This window comes from Melozone crissalis, unplaced genomic scaffold (genome assembly GCF_028551555.1).
Source record: "Melozone crissalis strain CALT ecotype California unplaced genomic scaffold, PUWL_Pcris_2 ptg000005l_1, whole genome shotgun sequence".
In the NCBI taxonomy this organism is placed as follows: Eukaryota; Metazoa; Chordata; class Aves; order Passeriformes; family Passerellidae; genus Melozone; species Melozone crissalis.
The window spans coordinates 45,690,756-45,712,983 of record NW_026535783.1 but is presented as its reverse complement, the minus strand read 5'-3'; the positions used below and the strand labels follow the sequence as shown (position 1 = coordinate 45,712,983).

Here is a 22,228-nt window from a genome sequence, read left to right as displayed (position 1 = left end):
TAATCAGCTGCATCAGGACTGCAGTCTGCCATCGGTTCGTACCCCAGTAAGATTATCAGACCTGTAGATTCAGTGATTGAGCAGAGCAGCTCATGCTTAAGAGTGTCCTTAGAGGCTGTCTTCCCAATAAAACTTGTCTGAATTGAGTTTTTAATCGTTTTGATTATATTTCTTGGTTTTCTGAGTGCTTGAGCACCATCTAATGTCTTCCCTGGAGGTGCTAATAATTGCTGTTATAATGAAGTCTAATTTTTTCTCCTCAATTTTGTAGCTTTGATCTTGCTTATACTGTCTCTTACATGCTGTATTACCTGAAATTAGAATTGCAGTTTGCAGTTGAATCTGAATGCAACAAAAGCTACATGTATTGCTTTATTAATGACTTTTAATATATGAATTTTATGGGGAATAACATAGGGAAACAGCTTAAATCCCCTGAAATCAATAGATTTCTTCTGTTGTATATTTCTTTTGCAGTACAGCAGTATGATTAGAAATACATCTGAAGTGAAGTGATCACTTTGGTTTTTAAACTTTCCAGATAAATGGTAAATTTATGCATGTAAAATAATTTTTAAAATTATTTTTCATACTATCTGGTATTGCTTTGTAAGTAAGAAAAAAGGATAGATAGGTCCTGTAAAACTTAGTGGCTTCCAGCTATCAACTCATTGAAGGTTTTGTCTGCAGCTATTAGTTCTATTTTTTCTGTACGTTTCTGTACAGAAATGTAGTATGGTGTTTCAATTCATGTTAGATTTGATTTAAAATTGTGAACCAGGTAGGAACTTGTTATATTCTCTTTCTGCTCTGAACATCTCAGACTTATAACCTGATCTTATACTGATTAAGGTCAAGAGAGTTTTTCAAGTAATTTCAACTGTCTTCTAAAATGCTTACAGTCTTTTGAAAGGCTACATCAAGTGTATATCTTTTGACTGGGACTGTTATATGAAATTGCATTGCTTTATAAGCTTAGTAATATTTTTATTATGTATCTTTTTCAGGGTATTGAGGAATGGAATATTGCCCATCTTAATACAATATTGGATGTTGTAGGAGAAGAGTGTGGAATTTCTATTGAAGGTGTAAATACACCATATCTTTATTTTGGCATGTGGAAAACAACATTTGCATGGCACACTGAGGACATGGATCTCTACAGTATTAATTATCTCCATTTCGGGGAGCCAAAGTCATGGCAAGTTTTTGTCCTTTTTTTTTTTAAGATTACTTCTGTTTATTTCAGCTGACTAAACCAAACAGATGGGTTATGGTTGATTCACAGTGGCAAGCTTTACTAATAAGCTAAGATAGTAAATCAGTGAGGGGTTTTTTAAGCTCATAATGCTGTGAAATCACACTGATATATTCTTTTATTTTAAAGGGAAAGACAGATGAGTACATAAGACTTATTTGAGTTCAACAGAAAAATATTTGAAAGATTCAATATGAGAAGTTTAATATGTCGGGAACCCCAAGTGTATTTGAGGAACTTCTGAAAGAGCTCTTTGAAATCAGTTTTTGCTTGTGTTGCCTTTTAGGGCTATGTACCATATTTTGTATTTAACATGTATTTAATTGCTTTTTTGAATCAGAGTCATATTCTGTACAGTTAACTCAGCTGTAGGAGATAAGATTCAGAACTAAAGGTACTTCCTGTATGTGAAACTTCTACTGTCCTTTCTCTGTAATCTTAGATATTTGGTTGAACAGCTTTAACAGGCAGTTTGGTTTAATACACTGTGATATACATGTATCTCAAGTATATAAGACAAATAAATTCCTTTTGTTCTTAAAATCTTTTTTTTTCCAGAATATCTGTGAAGAGAGTGTAGAATGTTTAGAAAGATATGCAAAAGATCAGTTATGCATAGTTCAATTCTTGGAGTTTCTAGTCATCTGAACATGGACAGAAAATATATAGCTTGTAATTCCATAAAACATCACTGTTTTTTTATACCCATACAAAATTCAAATACCTATAATGTAATTATTCTGTGAATGTGGTAAATTGGTCAGGTAGATCAGTGCCTTATGTTTACCTGCTTTGCTTATGTAATGGATCTGTTGAGTTAAGGCAGAGAAGGTGAATACCACTTATTGTAGTAAAGCAGGTCCATGTCTGAAATTGATAAATTATATACTTAGGTATGTGAGGTTGCTTCTTTGAATTAAACATACAGAAAGTCTTGTTAACCATATCATCAATATCTTTAAAAAAATGTATGTAAAGATAGGTGATCCCAGAATGTTCAAAGATGATAGGACAATTGTAAATAATATGATGATTGCATAAAGTTGTTTTCTGCTTCTTAGGAATTTAAAAAGTGCTGTTTGAAGAAAAACTCACTGCATATTGTGAAATTCCAAACAGGAGAGTACTTAAACTCTGAATTCCTTAGATACAATGGGAAGAAGCTAGGAAAGCTTCTTTAATTATTTTTGAAGGAGGTATGAGTTGATAACAGGATAAATGCTTTTCTAGTTTACCGATACTTTTTATGCTTCTAATGAACAAAATCATGAAACACCATCCTCTTCATATTTTGAAGAAATGGTGGTGGATACAAATTCATTTTCTGTACCACATAGGCCCATATTTTCAAGAAATGCAGCATTATAAAAAAGTTGAACAAAAAACAGTTAAAGATTTATTTACACATGTTACACATGTCTCTGTTACTGGAGGAATGCTGTAATTCATGCAAAGTTCATTTATCAGTAAAATGTGTTGTGTTAACATGGTATTAGTATAGTATTTTTTTCAAGAAAGTGGGATAGGAGCTGAATGATACTTATGATACTTATGAAAGATATTTTCTGCTCTTTAATTCTACTGATTTTCCAATCCTTAGTGGAGCAATATAACTATATAACTTGACATACATAGTAGTAATACATATTTTTTGATTTTACTGGTTGTACATGTGGTTCTTCAAGACAGATGCACTGTTCTTTCAGAGAGAGCTAACATACAGTGTATTTTCTCTGAATTGTGAAAGGACAGCCATTTCCATCTGGGAGTCACAATTAGAACTTGTGGCTAGAATTTGAAGCTTTCTGCAGTGTTTGGGCATAGGCTAATTTGCATTGCATCTTGTCAACACTTTTACTTCAAGTGTTACAGAGAGACCTCTGTAGTTCTATGTTATGTATAGCAATTCCTTCATTGACTGCCTCAAGTGAAACATGGGAGGAAATTGTGTCTGATAATTTACAAAATTAGGATTACAGCTATTTAGATGTTTATGTATATATTTGTGTAACACATAGTATGGGTAACATAATACATACATTAATTTTATAGATTTTTCTTAACTTGCTAAAGAGGCAATATCTTAAAAGAGAAGAAGGAACTTAAATTTAAAAGCCCTGAAATAGAATAATGTAAGGTCAGAAGAGATTTGAGTATGGTGGGGAAATATGTACTGGAAAGAGACTTAAATTTACTTGCTGTTAGGCAAGAATTTTTACTGCAGTTTTCTCTTTGCATTCTTAGGGGAAATGTACCTTGCAAATGCCACCTCATTTTATCTCAGTTTCTTAGAAAAAATTATTATTAGAAAAAGTTCTTATTAGCAAGACAAACCATTGGTGTGATTGGTAGTGTGGGTTATTAATTCAGTTATCTCTTGATATTGGTGTTTTTTGTAATGGGATTTATAAACCTCTTACTAATACTAAAAATTCCTTCACTCTGGCATTTGTTGTTAAATTTTTTTTCTGTTGTAATTATAGTTTCAGGGGTATAGGACTTAAGATGATTTATTTTTGTTTTGTGTAATACTTCGAAGAATTTTGTCATGTTAAGCTGTTAAAGTGCTCTTGAAAATTAATGCTTAGCAGAGATCAGATTTTTGTTACTAGAAGAAATATTATACTATTAATATATGTACTATATCCTTGGGTAAAATATAGATAATGCTTCAATTTACATTATAAGTTCATAAATAAAAAATCCGAGTAAGACATTCCCATTTTTTGAAAACAATTCTGGGTTTATTAAGTATCTGAAAGCAAGGCTTACTCTTTGTTCTGGTTACCTGACTTGTGAAAACCGGTATGTTGAATTTTTTTAAGTGTTGAGATGATATAAATCTTCTTGAAGAAGAATGATAATGAATATAAGGAAGATTTTCTTAATCAGGCAGTAGGTAATTATTTTCATGGCACTGTGGGTATTTAAAATATAATAATAATAGGACAGTTTTTTCCTATTTTATTTTAAAGAAGAAAAGATGTGTAGAGAATTAATTGTTTTACTTTAGAAAGTAATATTTTAAAATATTGTACTCAGTTCATTCACCTTTTACATCTGATGGTGAAGGCCTGAATTCTTTTCTGTACTAAAAACTAGGTTTTTACTTCCCCTTGAAAGGGGCACAGTTACAACTTGCAGTCTGATACGAAAATAATTTACGTATCAATTTGTATGTTTTCTGTGACATTCCATCTGGTCTTTGCTTCCTAGCTTTTCTGAAGACTAAAAATGGCAAGAGACAATACATTATGTTAAAAAACTCTCCTGTTTGGTAATGTCTTTCATAAATCACAAAATGCCTTGCAGGGTTGGTCAGTCATAAAGTAAGTAGGAATAAATGCTACAGAAAGAGGAGATAGTTCCATCTTTGTGACTATATCAAGAAAAAGAGACCAGATTGTTAAAGAGAGAATGCTTAGACAGCCAAATTTAGATGGATTAGGAGAGTGAGACTGAACCTGACAGTTTATTTAGGTTGTAAGAGGAAATAAATCTGTTGTGACAGTTAAACTAAATCAGGGATTTAGGTTCACGAGCTCTATTTGTGATTTCAGTGGATATAGGATGGGAAGGAATCTGATCTCTAGGTTGCATGAAATTTATACTTTGAGCAACCTTACTGTTACCTCTTGATTGCTGTGACTAGAATATTTTTTATGGATTTGCTGGTATAGAATACCTTCAATCAATAATCAATACCTTTTCATCTTGCTTAATGAGGTGGAAAAATCAGGAAGGATACAGAGTTACACAGCAGGGGTTGTGGAAGTCTTTGAAACATTTTGCATGAAGGCTTTCAGATTTTGAATCGCAATAGCAGGGGAAATAGTGATGGGGTTATGAGTATGATGGGATAAAAATGGATGGCATTCTGATACTAGTTTTAGACAAAATTATGGACAAAAAAGGGGAAGAAGGAAAAGCATACTCAGACTGATGCTAACATTGTATGATTTAAGAACAAATATGGTGATAAGGTAAATGGATTTAGAAAGTTCAGCTAGGTCCTTACAGAGCCTTCTGAGGAAAGATTAATAGAACTTTCAGTGTGATCAGCAGCTGACAAAAACTAATCAAATTCTGGCCAGGTGATGCAAAGTTCAGCATAAGTGGAAAAGTCTTGGTACCTTTGCAGAAGTTGTGCATCCCAATGATGGTATGGACATGTTTCCTAGTTAAGTTCTATGTCTAGAGAACAAAACAAACATAGAAAGCTACAGGGAAGTCAAACCTGTATGGCAGAAATGGGACTAAAGTGTAAAGCTTCCATTAGGATGAGTCACACTTCTTGCTGAAAACTGTTATAAAAATTAGAAATACTGTGAGTCACAGAGATGACTGTAATCAAATAGGGATTCTGGTTGTGAAAAGTTATCTGTAATCAAATAATATAGTGGTTTGTTAGCAGATCCAGATGAATTATCGTGCTTGAAACAGAGCAACCATTTGCTAATTTCAATGTTCTTCACAAAGTGGAAGAACTTTGGTCAGGAATTAGAAGAAAAGGAGAAGTTTTATTTGTTTATTTGTTTTGTTTTTCCCTTGTGGAAGAGGATTTTGTTTCTTAAAATATTTAGATTAAATAGGAACATTTTTAGGTGGCAACAGACTTTTGCATTTCCCATTCCAAAACAAAAAAATGTATTAACTTCCTAAATTAAGTTTCTGAAATTTAAATCTGCTCATATTTTAAAAAGTTATGTATCAGGTTTATGTATAATAAAGATTAACCACCTAAATAGATAATAAAGTAAATCAGTAGCTTATAAAAGGGATTCTGAGCTCAGTGCCTGGAGTTAGATAGCATTATTTTGATGTATTGTGAATGTTCGCAAGTTTTCTGTTGCCAATTATAAAACCAATGAATATAGTTCATTTTGAAAAAAACCTGATGATGTTTACTTACAACAACATTTTATGGGTTTGCAGCTTTTGAATTTTAAAAATACCAATCTGCAGGAAAAATCATCAGCTGTTTTTACCTTGTCAATCTATATCATGGGATTTAGAGAAGTAGCTTCGTTTAGTATTAAGCATAGTTTGGTTAAGTATTAAGCATCACACTAAATTTGCTTGAAATTTATGCTATTAACCATTATCTGCATACACTTGACTTTGGAAGAATGGAACCCAAATTGTTTCACATTCCATTTCTGGTCACTGACATGAGAATGATTGATTGGGTGGATAGAAAAGGCTGCTTGTCTGATAATCATCTTGGTTGGCTAAGCAGTTTTTGCACAGTAAAGCCACAATTTGTTGCTTTTGATGTGACTGAGAAGAAGCATTAATCTTGAAAACATATATATAAAAAAATTAATTACAAGTTAATGACATAAATTTAATGTTTATTACTTATTTGTAGTTAATCTTGTTGCCAGTACTCCTGATCTGCTGAACTAAGACATATTTCAGAAGATGTTTATTAACAATACTTGGTAAATATATGTACTGTATTTTTTCTGTCCTTGTAGTATGAGTATCAATGAACGGTGACTCTTTATACTTTACCAGGTATGTCTTTGTGAACTAATAGAATTAAAATCTACTTAGCTGTTGGCAATAGAGAGAGACAGGGAGGCTGACTTGCTGATCAGAATCTGATTTTATTGTGGGATACAAATGCTTATATACTATTTCAGGGAGACTAGTAATCTGTACTACAGTGGTTAGGTTGAAATCACATACACAAACTTGGGCATTTAACAACATCTCTAGCTTGCAGAGTTTAATAGGATTTTCTTTTTCTGGTAAACCCGTTTGATTTAATCTTCTTGCAATCCAGGTCTAATTTTTGAAGTTCCAGTTTTCTTTTGCCAAGGCATCGTGTTATTAAATCTCTTACGTTAACCAGGTCCAAAGTTCATCAGCTGTCTTGTATCCTCCAGCATTCCAACACTTAGCATCATCATTTCCCCTTTTTTCTTTTCTTAACTTTTTGTCTGTTTATTTGCTTGTTATCCAAGAAACACTCTTTTTCCCTCTTAGTGATTTACCATTGCATTTGCTTTGGAGGTCGCTGGACTTAACCTTATTATATAAGAAGTCAAGTAAATGTTAATGGCTGTTTAGTAATGTGGCTAAAAGAAAGATGAACACAAGATTAAAATATTTTTCTATGAGCTTTTAACTGTTCAAATTCTCATATAAGCTAGCTGTTGAGATTAAGGGCGAATAATTTTTTTTTCTCTGACTAGGTCATTTGGATTTGGGAGCTTTTTGTTTAATGCAGAGTAGACCAAGAATCCAGCAAGATTCATGTCTTTCATCATGAAAGGCAGGCGCACATGTGCTAAGCTCAGTTTTCTAATAAATGGTGTTACAAATCAAGCCTGAACGGTTCTCAAGAGTGACTTTGGGACTCCTAATGTGTCATAGTACCAAGGGTTGTCTGTCTCCATTCCTTTTTCCTTGTCTTAGCTGTGAGGAACAAGCAATTTCAGCAGAAAGTGAGGAAGTAAAGGATTGAGTAGCAGATGTTACCGTACAACTCAAGTGAAGACTATGATGAAAATACATTTTCATCATACATTTGCATTTAATGTATTGTATTTCTTTGTAATTTTGGACTAGCTAAATAAATAGCTGTAGTCCAGTTAAAGCATGCACTGTCTTTCTGGAATACTTACTGAGAGCTTAATTGACTTCTGTATTTTTGTAATATTTACATATTTATATGTACAAATGGAAGCATGTGGATCCATATTATTATTGAGTTGTATAACATGTTCTTTTGAAGGAGCAACATTTTAGGAGGACCACCAGTTCAATTAGAGTCAAAGCGAAGTACAGTATCTAGTTTTGAGGTTTTTTGTTAGACATAAACACTGTCTGTTCATGTTTTGCTTTCTGGAGTTGTGTATTTAAAGACATACAGTACAGTATATTATGCGATACACAGCATTTTTCTCTGATGGAGTGTGAAGGATGGCAAACATATAGTTTAGATTGGTATGGATACACTGGGCTGTGTGTAATATGGAGTGAAAAACAGTCACAAACACTTTGGAAGTACAAATGGAGAGAAACAAAGTACATTTTTGTGAGACAGCAAAATTCTGATTAAAACTGCAAACATTGAGCATAGTAAACTGAAAGTCTGTTTGCTGAATACCATTTGGAAGGGGCTGTCAGTGGGCATGTGTTTATCTTACAGAGCACTGATTTACGTACTGGTCTTCCTTCTATGCAGGTATTTCAGTTGTAATAGAGTAAAATTGTAAAATTTTAGTGTGTATGTGTGGTGGTTTGACAGGAAATGAGTTTCCTGGGAATGCTGTGGTCAGGCCAATGGGTGCTCAGGTTTTAGTATTGGCACCTGCTTTGGCCATTGGGACATTGGATCCGCCTCTGAGAGCACACAGGGGTTAAAAGCAGGGCTCTCGCCTGGGCAGGTCTCTTGGGATTTCGGCGAGGGAAGCAGGTCAGACCTCCCCTGCCCAGCTGCCTGCTGATGAGCGGGGGAGGGGAAAGCCACGCGGCCCTGAGGTAGGCCAGGCCTGGAACGGAGATGGGAGGTAGGCCTGGCCTGGCCCAAGGGTGGGAGAGAGAGAGAGAGAGAGAGAGACCGGGAGCCAGACACCGGACAGCGCCACCCGCCCCCCGGAGATGGACAGAGAGAGCGCGCTGGTGCTTGGGACTGTTATCTAGAAATTTGACATCGTGTGCTGCTGCGAAGGGGCGGGGGGAGGGAAGGAGGCAGCGATGTGTCCAGCCGCTTGTAGGAGCTTTTAACCCTTTGTGGACAATGAAAACTTTACAGAACATTAACCCTTCCTAGAAGAGTGATGAAGGTCTGGGCAGAGAGAGAGATGTGGGAGGAATGGAGAAGATGGAGTGGCATTTTTGCTGGACATTGTATAGCCGTGGACTGTTTCCTTCTAATACAGAGACTGCTTCCAGGGGAGACAATGCCTCAGAACCAGGAGGGTTCAGTGTGGGTACCCCTCAGCCTCAGGGTGTGCAGAAAATGTGAGGGGGACAGGTGCCCCAAGGAGAGACTGTGCCTTTTTGGAAGGAGACAAGGCATCCTTAAAAGGAACCCTAGAAGCAGCCCTGGTCCATGGGCAATGGTGAGAGCACTGGGCATGGAAGCAAGATGGCACGATGGCAAATGATCTCCGGGCACTGCCACCGTGTGACAGGAAGCACAGGAAGTTTCAACTGTGTTTCCAGGGGAAGCCCATGGCACAAAAAAAGGGACTCCTTCTTCTCTTGATGAACTGAGGATTGATTGTTTGAAGAGTGGTGCAAGACCAAGAGTTGGTGATTTGGGGAATATATTGTATTGGAGAGTTGGGGAGGGGTTGGAGATATATTTATGAAGTTTTCATTTTCCTTGTGTGGTTTTTTTTCCTCTCTTGTAGTTTAGTTAATAAAGTTTTCTTTATTTCTAAGTGAGAGCCTGCTTTGCTTATTCCTGGTCACATCTCACAGCAGACACCAGGGAGAGGGTATTCTCATGGGGGCACAGGCATTGTGCCAGTGTCAAACCATGACAGTATGCAAATAATGGCTTGAGGTTTTTGGATGTTTAATGCTTGTTTTTCTGAGTGATTTTTCAAGGCTGATGAATGAAATGTGTTCACAGTGTAGTAAAAGGCTACATTTTAACTTAGTTTAATAATGTACAGCTGAATATACATTTCCTTCTTTTCTGAATCATATTTTTTTAATAGAGAAGACTCAATCCAGTGTTATTGCAACATATAACTGAAACAAAATCCTATTATATCACAAATTAAAACAGGTAAAGTCAATAATAAATCCTAATTAAAACATTCAGTAAGTCCATGAAGTGCAGAAAATATGTTAATACCAAAGAGAAGCAGATATGAAACAACTTTTCAATAGTTTTCTATTTTTTGGCTGCAGTGAACATTACAAATAATATGTTCCTTGGTATTTTTTGCTGAATTGTTGCAGACAGCGTGTGGAATTAAAAAAAAAATTAGATTGTTGTAAGAACGGTGGGTTTCTAAGATATGTACAATTCCGTTAACTGAAGCAAGTCTATTTCTATAATGCTTTAAAACTCTAATTGTAATGATTCTACAAGGGCAAGTTTTATTCCACAGCTTTTGCTGTAGGAAAAAATAGAGATTTTTAATGCTCATATTTTTCTGTTGAACCCTTGTGTCTTGTGAAGCATGCTGAGATTCAGAGAAATTAAACTTGTAGATATTAGACTTACTTTACATTTTTTTTCATTTCATTAAGAAAAATAAAGTGTGTGTTTCTTTTAAAATTGTGGTGATGTAATAATATTTAAATATTGTCAATGTATGTGACTTTAAATAGTGAATGTAATATTTTGGAACTACATAATACAATATTTAAACTAGAACTAAACTAAGTTTTCCTCAAACCTCTCTACTCCCCAAAACTCAATGTCTGTATTTTTTCCTTAGATGTTAGTATATTTTTTTCTGTGCAATTTTTCATTCTTCAATCTTTTTGGCTCCTGTATACTTAGATATTTATCATACATGAATGATGACTTTTAGTCATTATGTAGTAATTATGTCTTTAAGCATTTCATCCTTTTCTTTATGTCAATTTTAGGTATGCTATTCCTCCAGAGCATGGGAAACGGCTGGAAAGACTAGCTCAAGGTAGGATTTCCAATATTTTCATATGTATGGTGTTTGAAGGGCAGCCCTTGAGGGTTCAGGAAAGTGAGAAACGTTGTTCTTGACTCACCTAGTGTTTTATTACGTAATACTTTAGACACATAAAAGTCACACAACATTATTACCCTGAGGAATTCTTAAGAATTGAAATGATTCTTTGGTTTTTTGGTTTTTTTTTTTTTTGCTGCCACTTAGAGCTTGGTGAAAGTTATGAAAATGAGGCTTAATATTTTGTTGTTCGTTAGCTTTTCATTGCTAGTGTTTTTGTCTCCTCTGTGCCCTTGCTCTTTCTTGTCCTAGCTTCTTTTCATCAGCAACTTTTTGAATCTTTTTACCCAAATTTGATACAGAGAAAGACAGATGAGTCTCCAAAAGTTTCATCCAAGTTGATGATTGGGTAGAGGATAGAGTCCTGGTTATTGCCTCTGTGAAGGGGTAAGCAGACAAAGTGTAGAAACACTAGGTCTTATTTGTTTACAGCTTGCTGACTATTGAGCAGGCATATAGATCCACTTTAGCTGAAGCATGTACTGGCTTTTGCCATTTAGACGTGGCAGAAGTGTTTGGGAGAAGGAGCAGAGATGGTTGTAAGTTTGAGGACTAAGGGGTGAAAACCACTAGTCTGTAGGACGATTCTCACTCAGTAATTTGTTTTCTTTTCAGTAATACTACACCTTTATTTTTGTTCCTGAATTAAGAGTGCAAATTATGAACAAGGGAATAACTAGGGATGTTTCTTGGCCTGGCTGCCCATGCTTTATAGCTTGCTAATAACTATTAAAGGAATTATGGAATGGAGTGTTTAATGAAATGGAATGAGAGGAAAGGAATGCTGTTGAAAGTTCATAATTAGATCTTGTGTATCAGGACAAAATTCTGAAAGTTTGTGTACATTGTGTTTTCATATTAATTTTTTTTCCTCAGTATATGGGTACATGATTCTTTTTCTGAGCTATATAGAACTATTACAGTTAAAGATGTGTAAGTAAAGACCTGTGAACTTTCGGTCTTAAAAGTATGTCTCAGGAAGACAGATTTCAACCTGAATAATTACATTTCCCATTCCTAGATTTTGTCATGGTTTCATTTCAAAAAGTTATCAGTTGTTTTCTTTGCTTTCCAGTCTCTTTTCCTAATGCAAAGTATAGAACTCTATACAGTGTTTGTTTTTCACTGGTAAAATAATTGGAACTTGTAGGCTGGGCAATAGACACTGGCTTAGGATGATTCAATAATTTAATTTTACAGGAAATGATAAAAGAGTAAAAGAAGTAGAGAATTGGAAAATTTTCAGAGAGAGACACTAAGACTGTTGAAAAACCTGCCTTTTTTTTTCATACCTGATAGTAAACTCTTAACTTTTCAATTAGTAGAAGTGTAAATAAAAGGAAGGGGATATGGTAAAGACTTGTGATGACTGACACGGGCAACATGAAAAGTTGTTCATGGAGTCTTCCGGTGTATGTAGAGACTCCAAATGAAGTATCTTGTCAAAGTTAGCCTAAAGTTTATTTCACAGTATTTCACAGCATTCCTTACTCTCCCTGGTGGATTCTAAAATTTTCATGGAATCCTGAGTGAGATTGGAGCACAGTGGCACAGAAATATGTTAGAGGAGCATAGGAACTGCCTCTGGCCTTCGGAATCTTGGAGCAGCAACTATTTGCTACTAGATCAGTCAGAGGAAGCCGACTTTTCATGCTGGATGTAAACACTTCTCTGTACACAGTTCTACATTTGATGGGAGTAAGATTTTTGGGTAGATAAGACTTTGCATGTAATATTTTTTGGCTGCTTTTGCATTTACTGTAAATTTCATATTGCTTGTTAACAGCTGTGCAGTGTTCTAAAGCCATTCAAGTTTCAATGTGCTGTAGTGAGTGCATCGAATGCATCAAATTTTTCTTTATTTTCAGAGTGAGGGAAAAGGATGGGCAGTTGAAGCAACACTTGTTCCCTCATTTCTAAAAATGAAGTGGTACTGACGCACAGTATTATTATCTGTTTTAGACAAAAAAAGCTTCTTCTTTCCTTGAAATACCTTGATTTCTGTAGATATTGGAACCTATACAAATTTAGGAAGTAGGTAACTTTTGGAGATACATGAAAAAAGAAACTGGCCTGAAGGTGCAGACAGCCCTCTTACTGCTGATGGTGACCTAATACTGTAATAGAAATGAAACATTAAGCATCAGAGAAATGGAAATCTCCAAGACCACTCTTTCCAGAAAGTAAGAGGTTTTACTGGGGGAACAGTGTCTTGATGTCCGGGTGCTAGTCAGCATGGGATGCATCTCCACAGAAGTAAGAATTAAGCTGCTCTTAATTTTATGTTAGTATAAGTTGCAAAGAGCTGTGGGGTGAGTGGAAAACTTCCTTTAATGAGTCATGCTTATGATCATAACTTAATTATTTTTATTTCAGTACTATGTTTTGAATAGCAAATAACAAATTGTAGAATCAGATACTGAACAGAGATGATAAAATTTCAAATAATATCTATTCCATTACATTTACTAAATGAAACTGGATTTCTGTAGGAAAACTAGGTACTTATACGGAGATTATTATTGTAGTGGCAATGTAAGATAGGTGAGTTAGGTAATGCTGAAGAATGTATTCTGTGAAACTAAGCTTTCAGTATTTCATTTTAATGTAGTCTGGGTTATTTTTTTGTGAGCAGATTGTTTCCATGATATTTTTGGTCCAGCTAATAGCTGAGAATGGAATGTACAAAATACTACAATGATGAACAATAAAAACCATGGATTTTTTTTTTAAACTGAAAATCACCAAGTCTTATTGTTTCCACGCTGTGGTCTTCTACTTTGCAGCTGGTGCCTTGTAAAATACAGTTTCATATAAGGTATCTGACAAAGATGAAAGTATAAAGTAAGCTGCATGTCACTTAAAAGAAAACATTAATAAAACATAGTGTAAGTGGGACTTTTGTACTTAATACTATGTGAAGGGAAAATATTTTTGCATGCGTGCAACATTTGGAGGAAAAGAAAAGTAGTTTCTTCAGGAAGGTTAGCTCTGATGACCAGATGCCTACTGAATTAATTGAATGCTCCTAAATAATTAAAATAATAAAATAATACATTAAAAGTGACAGATTGTGTAAGTCAAGGCAGGAGCTGATACGTAAAATTAAGGGAAGGTTAGAATATTTTCCATTATCTTGTCTGCACATCACAATTACAACACATGCCTTTTGTGCATGATTGCTTTCATTTTTGCTTTCCATTGAAATCTTGGTTGACTGTGGCGGCAACAAATGCTTTTTCTGAAAGACATTAGACTTGCATCTAATAAAGACAACAGTTTGATTTTGCCCTTCAGCTGCTTTCTCATTTATGTAGATTTTTTTTCAATTTTATGTAGACATAAATGTAATAAAAATCTCAAGTGAGCTGTTAACTGCAATTTTTATACGAGTTGTTATGTTAATCTGCAATACCATGGTATTCTTAAATGATTTTTTGTTTCACAAAATGGGTTAGAAAATAAAGAGAATAGAGGCAGAGTGGCAAATGCTGTATTGAAGGATTTTGGAGATCTTTTAATAGATTGTTTGAGTGCAGAAGCTGTTTTAGAAAGGCGATGACATCAATCTGTGATGTTCAATTATGTTAAAGAAGAAACTAAAGTAAAGTTTAATATATTGTAAGTATGTATGGTTGTCTTACAAAGCTTTTTATGGTGTATTAATTACTTTTTTTATGCAGGTCACTACCTTTTATATATGAAAGCAAATTAAAATAATTATTCGAGTGAGACATGAAGTAGAACTTGCATAACTTCTAAGGATCTTGAATGTGAAAACTTTAGGAGTTGAAGAATGGAACTTTTCCTCAGAAAAATAATTAGTCAAGTTAGAAAAGTCTTATTTAAGAGGTAATAAAGGTTTGAACAGGTTAATCTGGGTATACCTACAGTTGTGTTTCATACCACTTGAAAGCCTCTTTGTGGCTTTTGTATTCGGCTTTGTATAGCATACAAATTGCCATTGTTCCTTTGTGATGGTTGTTATGCAGACTTACCCTCCTAATTTTTTTCATGTTCACACAGAAAGTTAAATCAAATTAGTTCAGATCATGTTGAAATAATTTAAATAAATTATATTAAGTTTAAACCTATCAAAGTAAAATCTAAAAAGAGAATTACTAGAAAACTTAGTATTTCTGTAATCTCTGCCATTGTTTTGATAGTACTGATCTGCAAATTATTATTAATATTTTGTATAAGTCCTTTAAATGTGGGCCTGAAAAAATAATAAATAATCATAACCTTGAGCTTATTTATGTTAATTTGATTTATATTTACTTTCATTAATATTAAATGACATTAAATAAATTTGCAATTTAGGATTTTTTTTTCCTTATGTTCTGAGTTTTATGATTATACTTTATTTTAAATAATATTAAAGAGAAATGCAGCACCTTTAAATTTCAGGTGAAGTCTTGAGTAAGGAAGTGTTGAAAATTATAGGATGTCTAACTTCATTTATTGCACTGGTCAGGATTTGATTTGAAAGTTTCCTAAGAATATGATTTTATGTGGATGTCATTAAATAATGAGTATTAGGGACCAAGTTATGATTTCCTTGATTATTCAAGGTAAAAGATAGCAAACCAACCTGCTCAGTCCTACGGAGTTGTAGAATTATACTTCTGAGAATGGTATTGTAATTTGTGCATATGTGATTTTAGCTGGACAATGTAATTGAAAACATTATGGACATATTCTTAGAAGCAGAGAGGAGCATTCCAAATATCTTGAAAATGCTAATTAACCAGGGAATGGAGCCCAATCCACTTCAGTTTGCCTGAGTGATAGGAATGATATTGATGTGGTCATCTGATACGAGCTGTGTGTGATATGTTGGAAAGGTGGAAAGGAAAAATGAGACTGCCAGGTAGCAACGCTCACTGTCTCTCAATAATTTAGAGATTTGAACTTATTTTTAAAAATATGTTCTATATCCTTCCATGGCTAGGAAGGTGAGTGCTCACTGCTTCTACCTTTGTCCAAAGATGAGAAGGCCTTGACTTCTCTCTAGAATGTATCTGGATTATAAATTCTGTGGAAGGATCATGCCGAGGTGGAGTAGATGTGTCTTTCCCAGTCCAGTGATGTTGCTGTTACTGAAGTAGTTTAATTTTGTTTGTACAAATAACATTGGTAAGATTGTACATTTTAGGCTATGTTATCTGTTAGAGTATGTACATAGAGTCTTGCAAGGGCATGTTTTTGTTTGTTGACACAGTCTGAAGCCTATGCTTTCACATACTCTTTGCTCTTGCTGCTTGGGCTAACTAAATAAGGGTTTTAAAAAGCTGAGAGGAAACTTGAGTTTGGATAAAGGTTCTCTCCTTGTAGTTGTTTATACCCGAGCATTTGGCTGGCAGGTATTGAATCACATACTTCCAATTCTGCTTTACCTGAAGTATGACAGTGTTTCTGTAAATCATGTATTGGAGAATTTTCAATTTGATGGTCTTTTTCTCATAGACATAAATCAATGAGCAACCTTATTCAGTTTTACCCTACACTCTGATTATTTCTCATTGGTTTCTATGAAGTAATTGTTTTGAATTCTTATTTTGTTTCTTTGTAGTAGTTTCCAAGGAATGAATAGGGTATAGGTCTGCCATGTCTCAAGAGACCATCCAAGAAACTGGGGTTGCATGTGAATTCCTACAAAATACCTGCTCTTGCAGAACTGATTTAGAGTTAATGGATTAGTGTTAGTGGTTAAATTAAAATTTCATGTGTCCCTTAAAAGGATGAGTGTGCTACAGAAGTTGAAAAGTATTTACAGTCTAGATAGGTTTCAGAATTTTTTCTTTTGAAAGTGGGATTTCACTAAACATACAGGATTGCATGGTAATTCTTTTAATTGACAATTTTAACATCAGCTTGGTATTTCAGAATGATTCTTAATGTTGTGGACATACCTTGAATTGGCCTGCATTTAATGTTTTTGTAAGAGTCTTATAATATTTCTAATGCAAAGTCCTTTATTCAGTATTTTTTACATCCGTTAGCCAATTCTCCCACAGAGATTTTATTTTCTAGAAGAAAAGCTTGTGTGACTTACATTTAGCCTGGCAGACAAAGGATCTTCTGATAAAGAGAGTCTTGTAATGAGGAAATACTACCTTTCTTTCTTACCTTGTTTATTGAAGGGGGAGTTCCTTTGAGAAAATGAGATGAATGAGTCTGAAAATTTTGTGTGCAAGAGTGTAGACTTTGACAAGTCAAAATATATTTTACAACAGTACAGAATGTGTAGGCTACACTTTGATTTCACTGTGAGGGCTCTGTAACCACAGCAAATGTACTCTTGTAAATTTCTAGTAGTGGATTTTGAGCAGGTTGTGTTCTGATGCTCTGTGTTATTTGCGGCTTTCTTGGAATTCAGCAACAAGCCTGCCTTCTGGTTGGACTTGTCACAGCTGTGTCTGGTCTCTTGGAGCTGGAATGGTACAACTTAAGTTTTGGATGTCTGCCCATCGTTTGCTTTGTATCATCTTGTGTTGAACTAATTAAGCATATTGCAGTAACATAATTTGATCCAAAAATTGTTTTCTCAAGGAAAATTCAGTTAAACTCTCTGCTTTTAGCAATTAAGCTTTTAGCTACTTTTCATACCAGCTCTTCCTGCACGTCTCAAGTATCATTTGCAATCACGTTTTTCACAGTAAGTTCCCGTGTATTTCTGTTATTATACTGCTCAGGACTGAGGTTTCTTGATGCTCAGAAACTGTAGGTTCTAAGTTTTGACTGCTATCCTTTATGTTATAGGCATTAACTGTGAAAAAATTGGTTGAATTTTTTTTGCTGGAGTCCTCTAATTGTGGGCTAGTTTCTTTTTCTTTGGTCAGTGAAGCCACATATATATAACTGTACCTATCAAATAGTACTTTTTGAAACTTAAAACATTATTTGCAATTCAAAGAAAGAGTAAAGAATTCATGCTTCTTGTTGGTGAGAGAAAAAAATATAAGAATGATGAATTTTAGTAAAATTTGATCTCAGGGCAGCTTAGCAGGCTCCTTAGTACATTGACATGCACAAGTCTACACTATACTTTTGCTGTTTAAGTGCTGCTTAACCTAATTTCTGAGAAATCAGAAAAATGTTGTTCTTCCAGTACTGGTGAGTGTGCTAGATTGAATGTACATAGAGTGTAACAACTATAATAAGATAGCTTTTAGATTGTTCTGAAGTTTTAGGGTGATTAGTGGACATAATAGATAACTCACCAGAGTGAAGAAATTAAATCTAACATTAGAGAGAAAGCTACATATTATGGAAAATTGTTGTTAATTTCTTTTTCTCAAGGCATTAAAAAAATTCAGATGATTGTTTGAAAATGATTTTTTTTAATAATTGAGTAAACATGTTTTTCTAATAATTAAAGTGCTTCTGTGAATGATGAACTACCATTTATGTGAGAGGAATACAACAGATTGTACAAAGTTAGGAAGTTGTATTTCTTTACTGTAGGGATAGTTTGTAAGTGCAAGGTGAACCTAGTCTTCATGGAATCCTTCTAAAGTTATTTACTGCAATGGATTTTCATGTGTGCAGAATGAGCATTAACATAAAAAAAGCTTCCGGAAACAATGTATTTCTCTGAAGGGTAAGAAAGTATGCCTAAATGTACAGGCCTGCATTTATTCTATTATTTCACATCTTAACAAACAAGGAAAACCCTGTAGCCCCTCCCCCTGGAAAGCAGTGGAAAAACTTAGGAGGTACACTTGATTTTTGTGAAATCTGTCAGAACCTAAGAATGACATAGTAAAAAATTCTAAAGCAAGTTTAAACAGTATTAAATATTGAAAAATATTACAAAGATTTCCCATTTGATTTAATGAAAAGATGTACAGCTTTGCTTTTCTTGCCTCATTAGGGTTCTTTCCGAGCAGCTCTCAAGGATGTGATGCTTTTCTCCGCCACAAGATGACTCTGATTTCTCCCTCAATATTGAAAAAGTATGGAATTCCTTTTGACAAGGTACATTAATGTTTCTTTTTAAACTCTACTTTTATGAATTGAGTTAGATTGTGTTTAGTATAAACATTGTTATAGTAAAGGTGAGAAAAGTTTAATTTGTTTTTAGATAGTGGCTGCATGAAACTTCTAATAGTGTTGAAAATTCTAATAGTTTTAATTTTGGCATTAAACACTTGTAGCCATGACGGCATTTCTGTGGTTTTTTTTTCTAAGACATTACCAAAATTTCTTATTTTTAATTTATTTTCATGGTAACTTTGATGTGATTTTCTGTTGACTGAAAGACTTCTTAACTCACTTCGTTAAGTTGTATACGTAATATTTTAACATGAGTATTTAATTTCTTTGTCTGTATGTTGCTTTTCTGAGGCAGTTAAATGTAACTTTATCATTATAAGGGCCTGAAAGGTTTAAGGTGGAATAAAGCCAAAAGGACTTTTACTTAATTTAAAATATATTTTAATTGGCAGAATAAATGTTTGATGAGTGCATTATACAAACAGAAACTGAGAAGAATACCTGTCTTTCTTCTTTGCGGATGAATTTAATACATAGCTGCTTTTAAAAACATCTGAAATACTAACTTTCTTTTGCTTTCTCCAAGATTGTTTTTCATTTTGAACTTCATGTAGGTGCCAGCTAATAAAATATTTTCAATGCATTGCTTTTATTTTTAAGTGTGCTTATTTTATAAATTTTGTAAATTCTAAAGTTTTAAATTCTGGAGTTCTTTAAACCTACTTAGAAGACTAGAACTTGATTCGGAAGGTCCCCTGCCACAATATCTCTTTATTTTAATACTGAGTTTTCAAAAGGCTTTTGATCATTAAAGGGCTATGATTCCTGGTTTCCCATTGTTCAGATTGTTTTAAGTTGTTCAGGAAAAACAGGCAATATACATTTTTTCTCAGTTTATTCCCACTGCAATGTGGTCGTGTAAACTATCCTCGCCACACACCTTGCTTATTATTGTGTTTTCTGTTTTTGTATATGAGCTATTTATTTATTGATATGATGTGGGTGTGTGTATAACTTTGCTTAACTTGTTCCCTGGCCTAAAATACAGGAGAATACAGTGCTTTCTGTCTGGTTTAGTTGATGTTTTTCTAACAGTCTTAAAAAAAGGAAATAAAAAAAGAAAATAATATTTTATGTCCAGTTTTGCCCATCTGGAAGCTAGACACCCGACAGGTGTTTGCTCACTCCTCCTTGGTGAGATGGGGTGAGAACTGGAAGGATAAAAGGTAGAAAACTTGTATTTTGAGACTGAGACAGAGACAGTTTAATAGGGAAAGGGAAAGCTATTCACACAAGCCAAGCAAAACGAGGAGTTAATTCAGTGCTTCCCATGGGCAGGCAGGTGTTCAGCCATTCCCAGGAAAGCAGAGCCCTGTCACGCATAACAGTGACTTGGCAGGACAAATGTCACCACTCCAAACCATTGTCCTGCCTTCTTTTTTTCCCAGGTTTATGTACTGAGCAGGATACCATGGTCTCAGTGGTCCTGGCTGTGTCCCCTCCCAACTTCTTGTGCACCCCCATTCTCCTCACCGGTGGAATGATGAGGGGAGCAGAGAAGGCTGTGTAAGACATGCCCAGCAAGAACTGGGACATCTCTGTTATCAATCCTATTGGCAACATAGACGGGATAAAGACACAGATGTGCTTAATGCCTTTTTGGAACATCACTTCACTTTTCATGCTTAAATCAACCTATGTGTAAAATTGAAGAAATGGAGGCATTTAGAATGATACTGCCTGCCTCAGAAAGCAAGCTTTTTTGAATAAATTACTCATAAGTAGTTTGTTTTCTGAATGATTTATTATCATATGGAAATGTAGCTGCATTCAGTTTTTGTAATATATAGGTAAATATACTGATTCCCTTCATAACCTTGTGCTTTATCATGAAATGTCAGGTGAAACTTTCCAAGCTGGATGGTTTTATAACCATATTTATAGTTTTGGATTTACAGAACATTACTCTGAACAGTGTAATTTTCAGTGGTTGGTGTTTAAAGTAGCATATTGCAGAATGTCAGCATACTTTTTTTCAGTATGACACATTTGAGGTGGGGTAAGGCAGTTGATCTTTGTATTTTGGTGTCTTGGTTATTACTGTATTTCAATGTAGAGGATAATAATCCTCTAAAAGGTGGGAGGGGGAAAGGAAAAAAAGTGCTACAAACAGTTAAATATTTAAGTTTGGTTCTATCACCTAGTCTTCGGAGGAAGCAGACTGTACCCAAGTGTAATTGTAATTAATGGGATTCACTGAGAAAGTGAATATAGAGAACCAGGCTGTGATCTCTCATGGCTCAAAGTGATAGGAGTGGAAATGTGCTGAATGCTGATAAGTCAGCCTACGCCTACCAGGTGGCAGCTGAACTGCTGCTTGTTGTAATAGAACACCTGCTAAACTGTCAGCAGTGGGAGGGTGCATTGAGATAAATTTTGGAATCGTTAGCGTTGAGAATAATCTTTCTTAAACATTCCCACAGCAATTGTTGAAGTGCTACAGTAACAGTTACAATATATGCAACTATGTGTGCATTTGCATGTATATACTAAATATGGATCCACAAAAAATTTAACCATGCAAAATGTAAGATCCGTTTTTTTTCTCTAGCCTTGATGGCTGTTTTTGTTGTTTTCCTGTCTTTCCTTCATCCCTTAATACAATCAGAAATAGACCTCTTTGAAGTGCTAACCCTGTGTGTTCTTGCACTGGGCAAAAAAGCACAAAAAGAATTTATAAAATTTTAAAGTAATAATTTTGAAGAAGATTGTAAAAGCAGAAATTGAATGTGAGATACCTATACTAGTAGATAGCTGAGGTTTAGGACATGACATTAAAAAGAAAAATGTTTGAAGTTGTAAATTTTAATTTTGGTGACTGTTTAAAATTTAACCCTTCATTTTTGTGATTTTAAGTCATAAGGATATGCCCCTAAAAAGAGTCATATTTGTCCTTGTAGTTTTTCTCACTGTTTTGCTTATGCAAAGCGTTGCCACACACCCAACACAATCTATTTAGACTCTGAGAAGTCTCCTTATTTTCCTGTAATAAACAAGTGCATATGTTGAATAGTCATCAGTCACTGCTCAGATTATTTGCTTCATTTAAATAGATCTGTTTGCTTTTCAGTGGGTCTGTTGTCTGATGTGTTTTTCACATAAAATGTGTATCAAACAGAGCATGGAGAATCTCTTTTAAGTATTTACTTCTATATAACCTACTTTATTCATTAACTCTTATCAGATAATTTGGAAGACAGTGTGCTGTTTCAAGTCTTTGACT

General features: G+C 34.5%; 1 protein-coding gene across 4 annotated transcripts in view; it reads left to right on the top strand.

The window, feature by feature from the left end:
• Nucleotides 1–22,228, top strand: part of KDM4C (lysine demethylase 4C) — a 259,796-nt gene that overhangs the window by 27,812 nt on the left and 209,756 nt on the right. For all 4 annotated transcript variants that reach the window (XM_054284529.1, XM_054284538.1, XM_054284547.1 and 1 more), the window contains 3 exons: nt 1,008–1,201; nt 10,829–10,878; nt 18,824–18,927. In XM_054284529.1, coding sequence (XP_054140504.1) covers nt 1,008–1,201; nt 10,829–10,878; nt 18,824–18,927 — 348 coding nt within the window. The remainder of the gene's footprint in view (nt 1–1,007; nt 1,202–10,828; nt 10,879–18,823; nt 18,928–22,228) is intronic.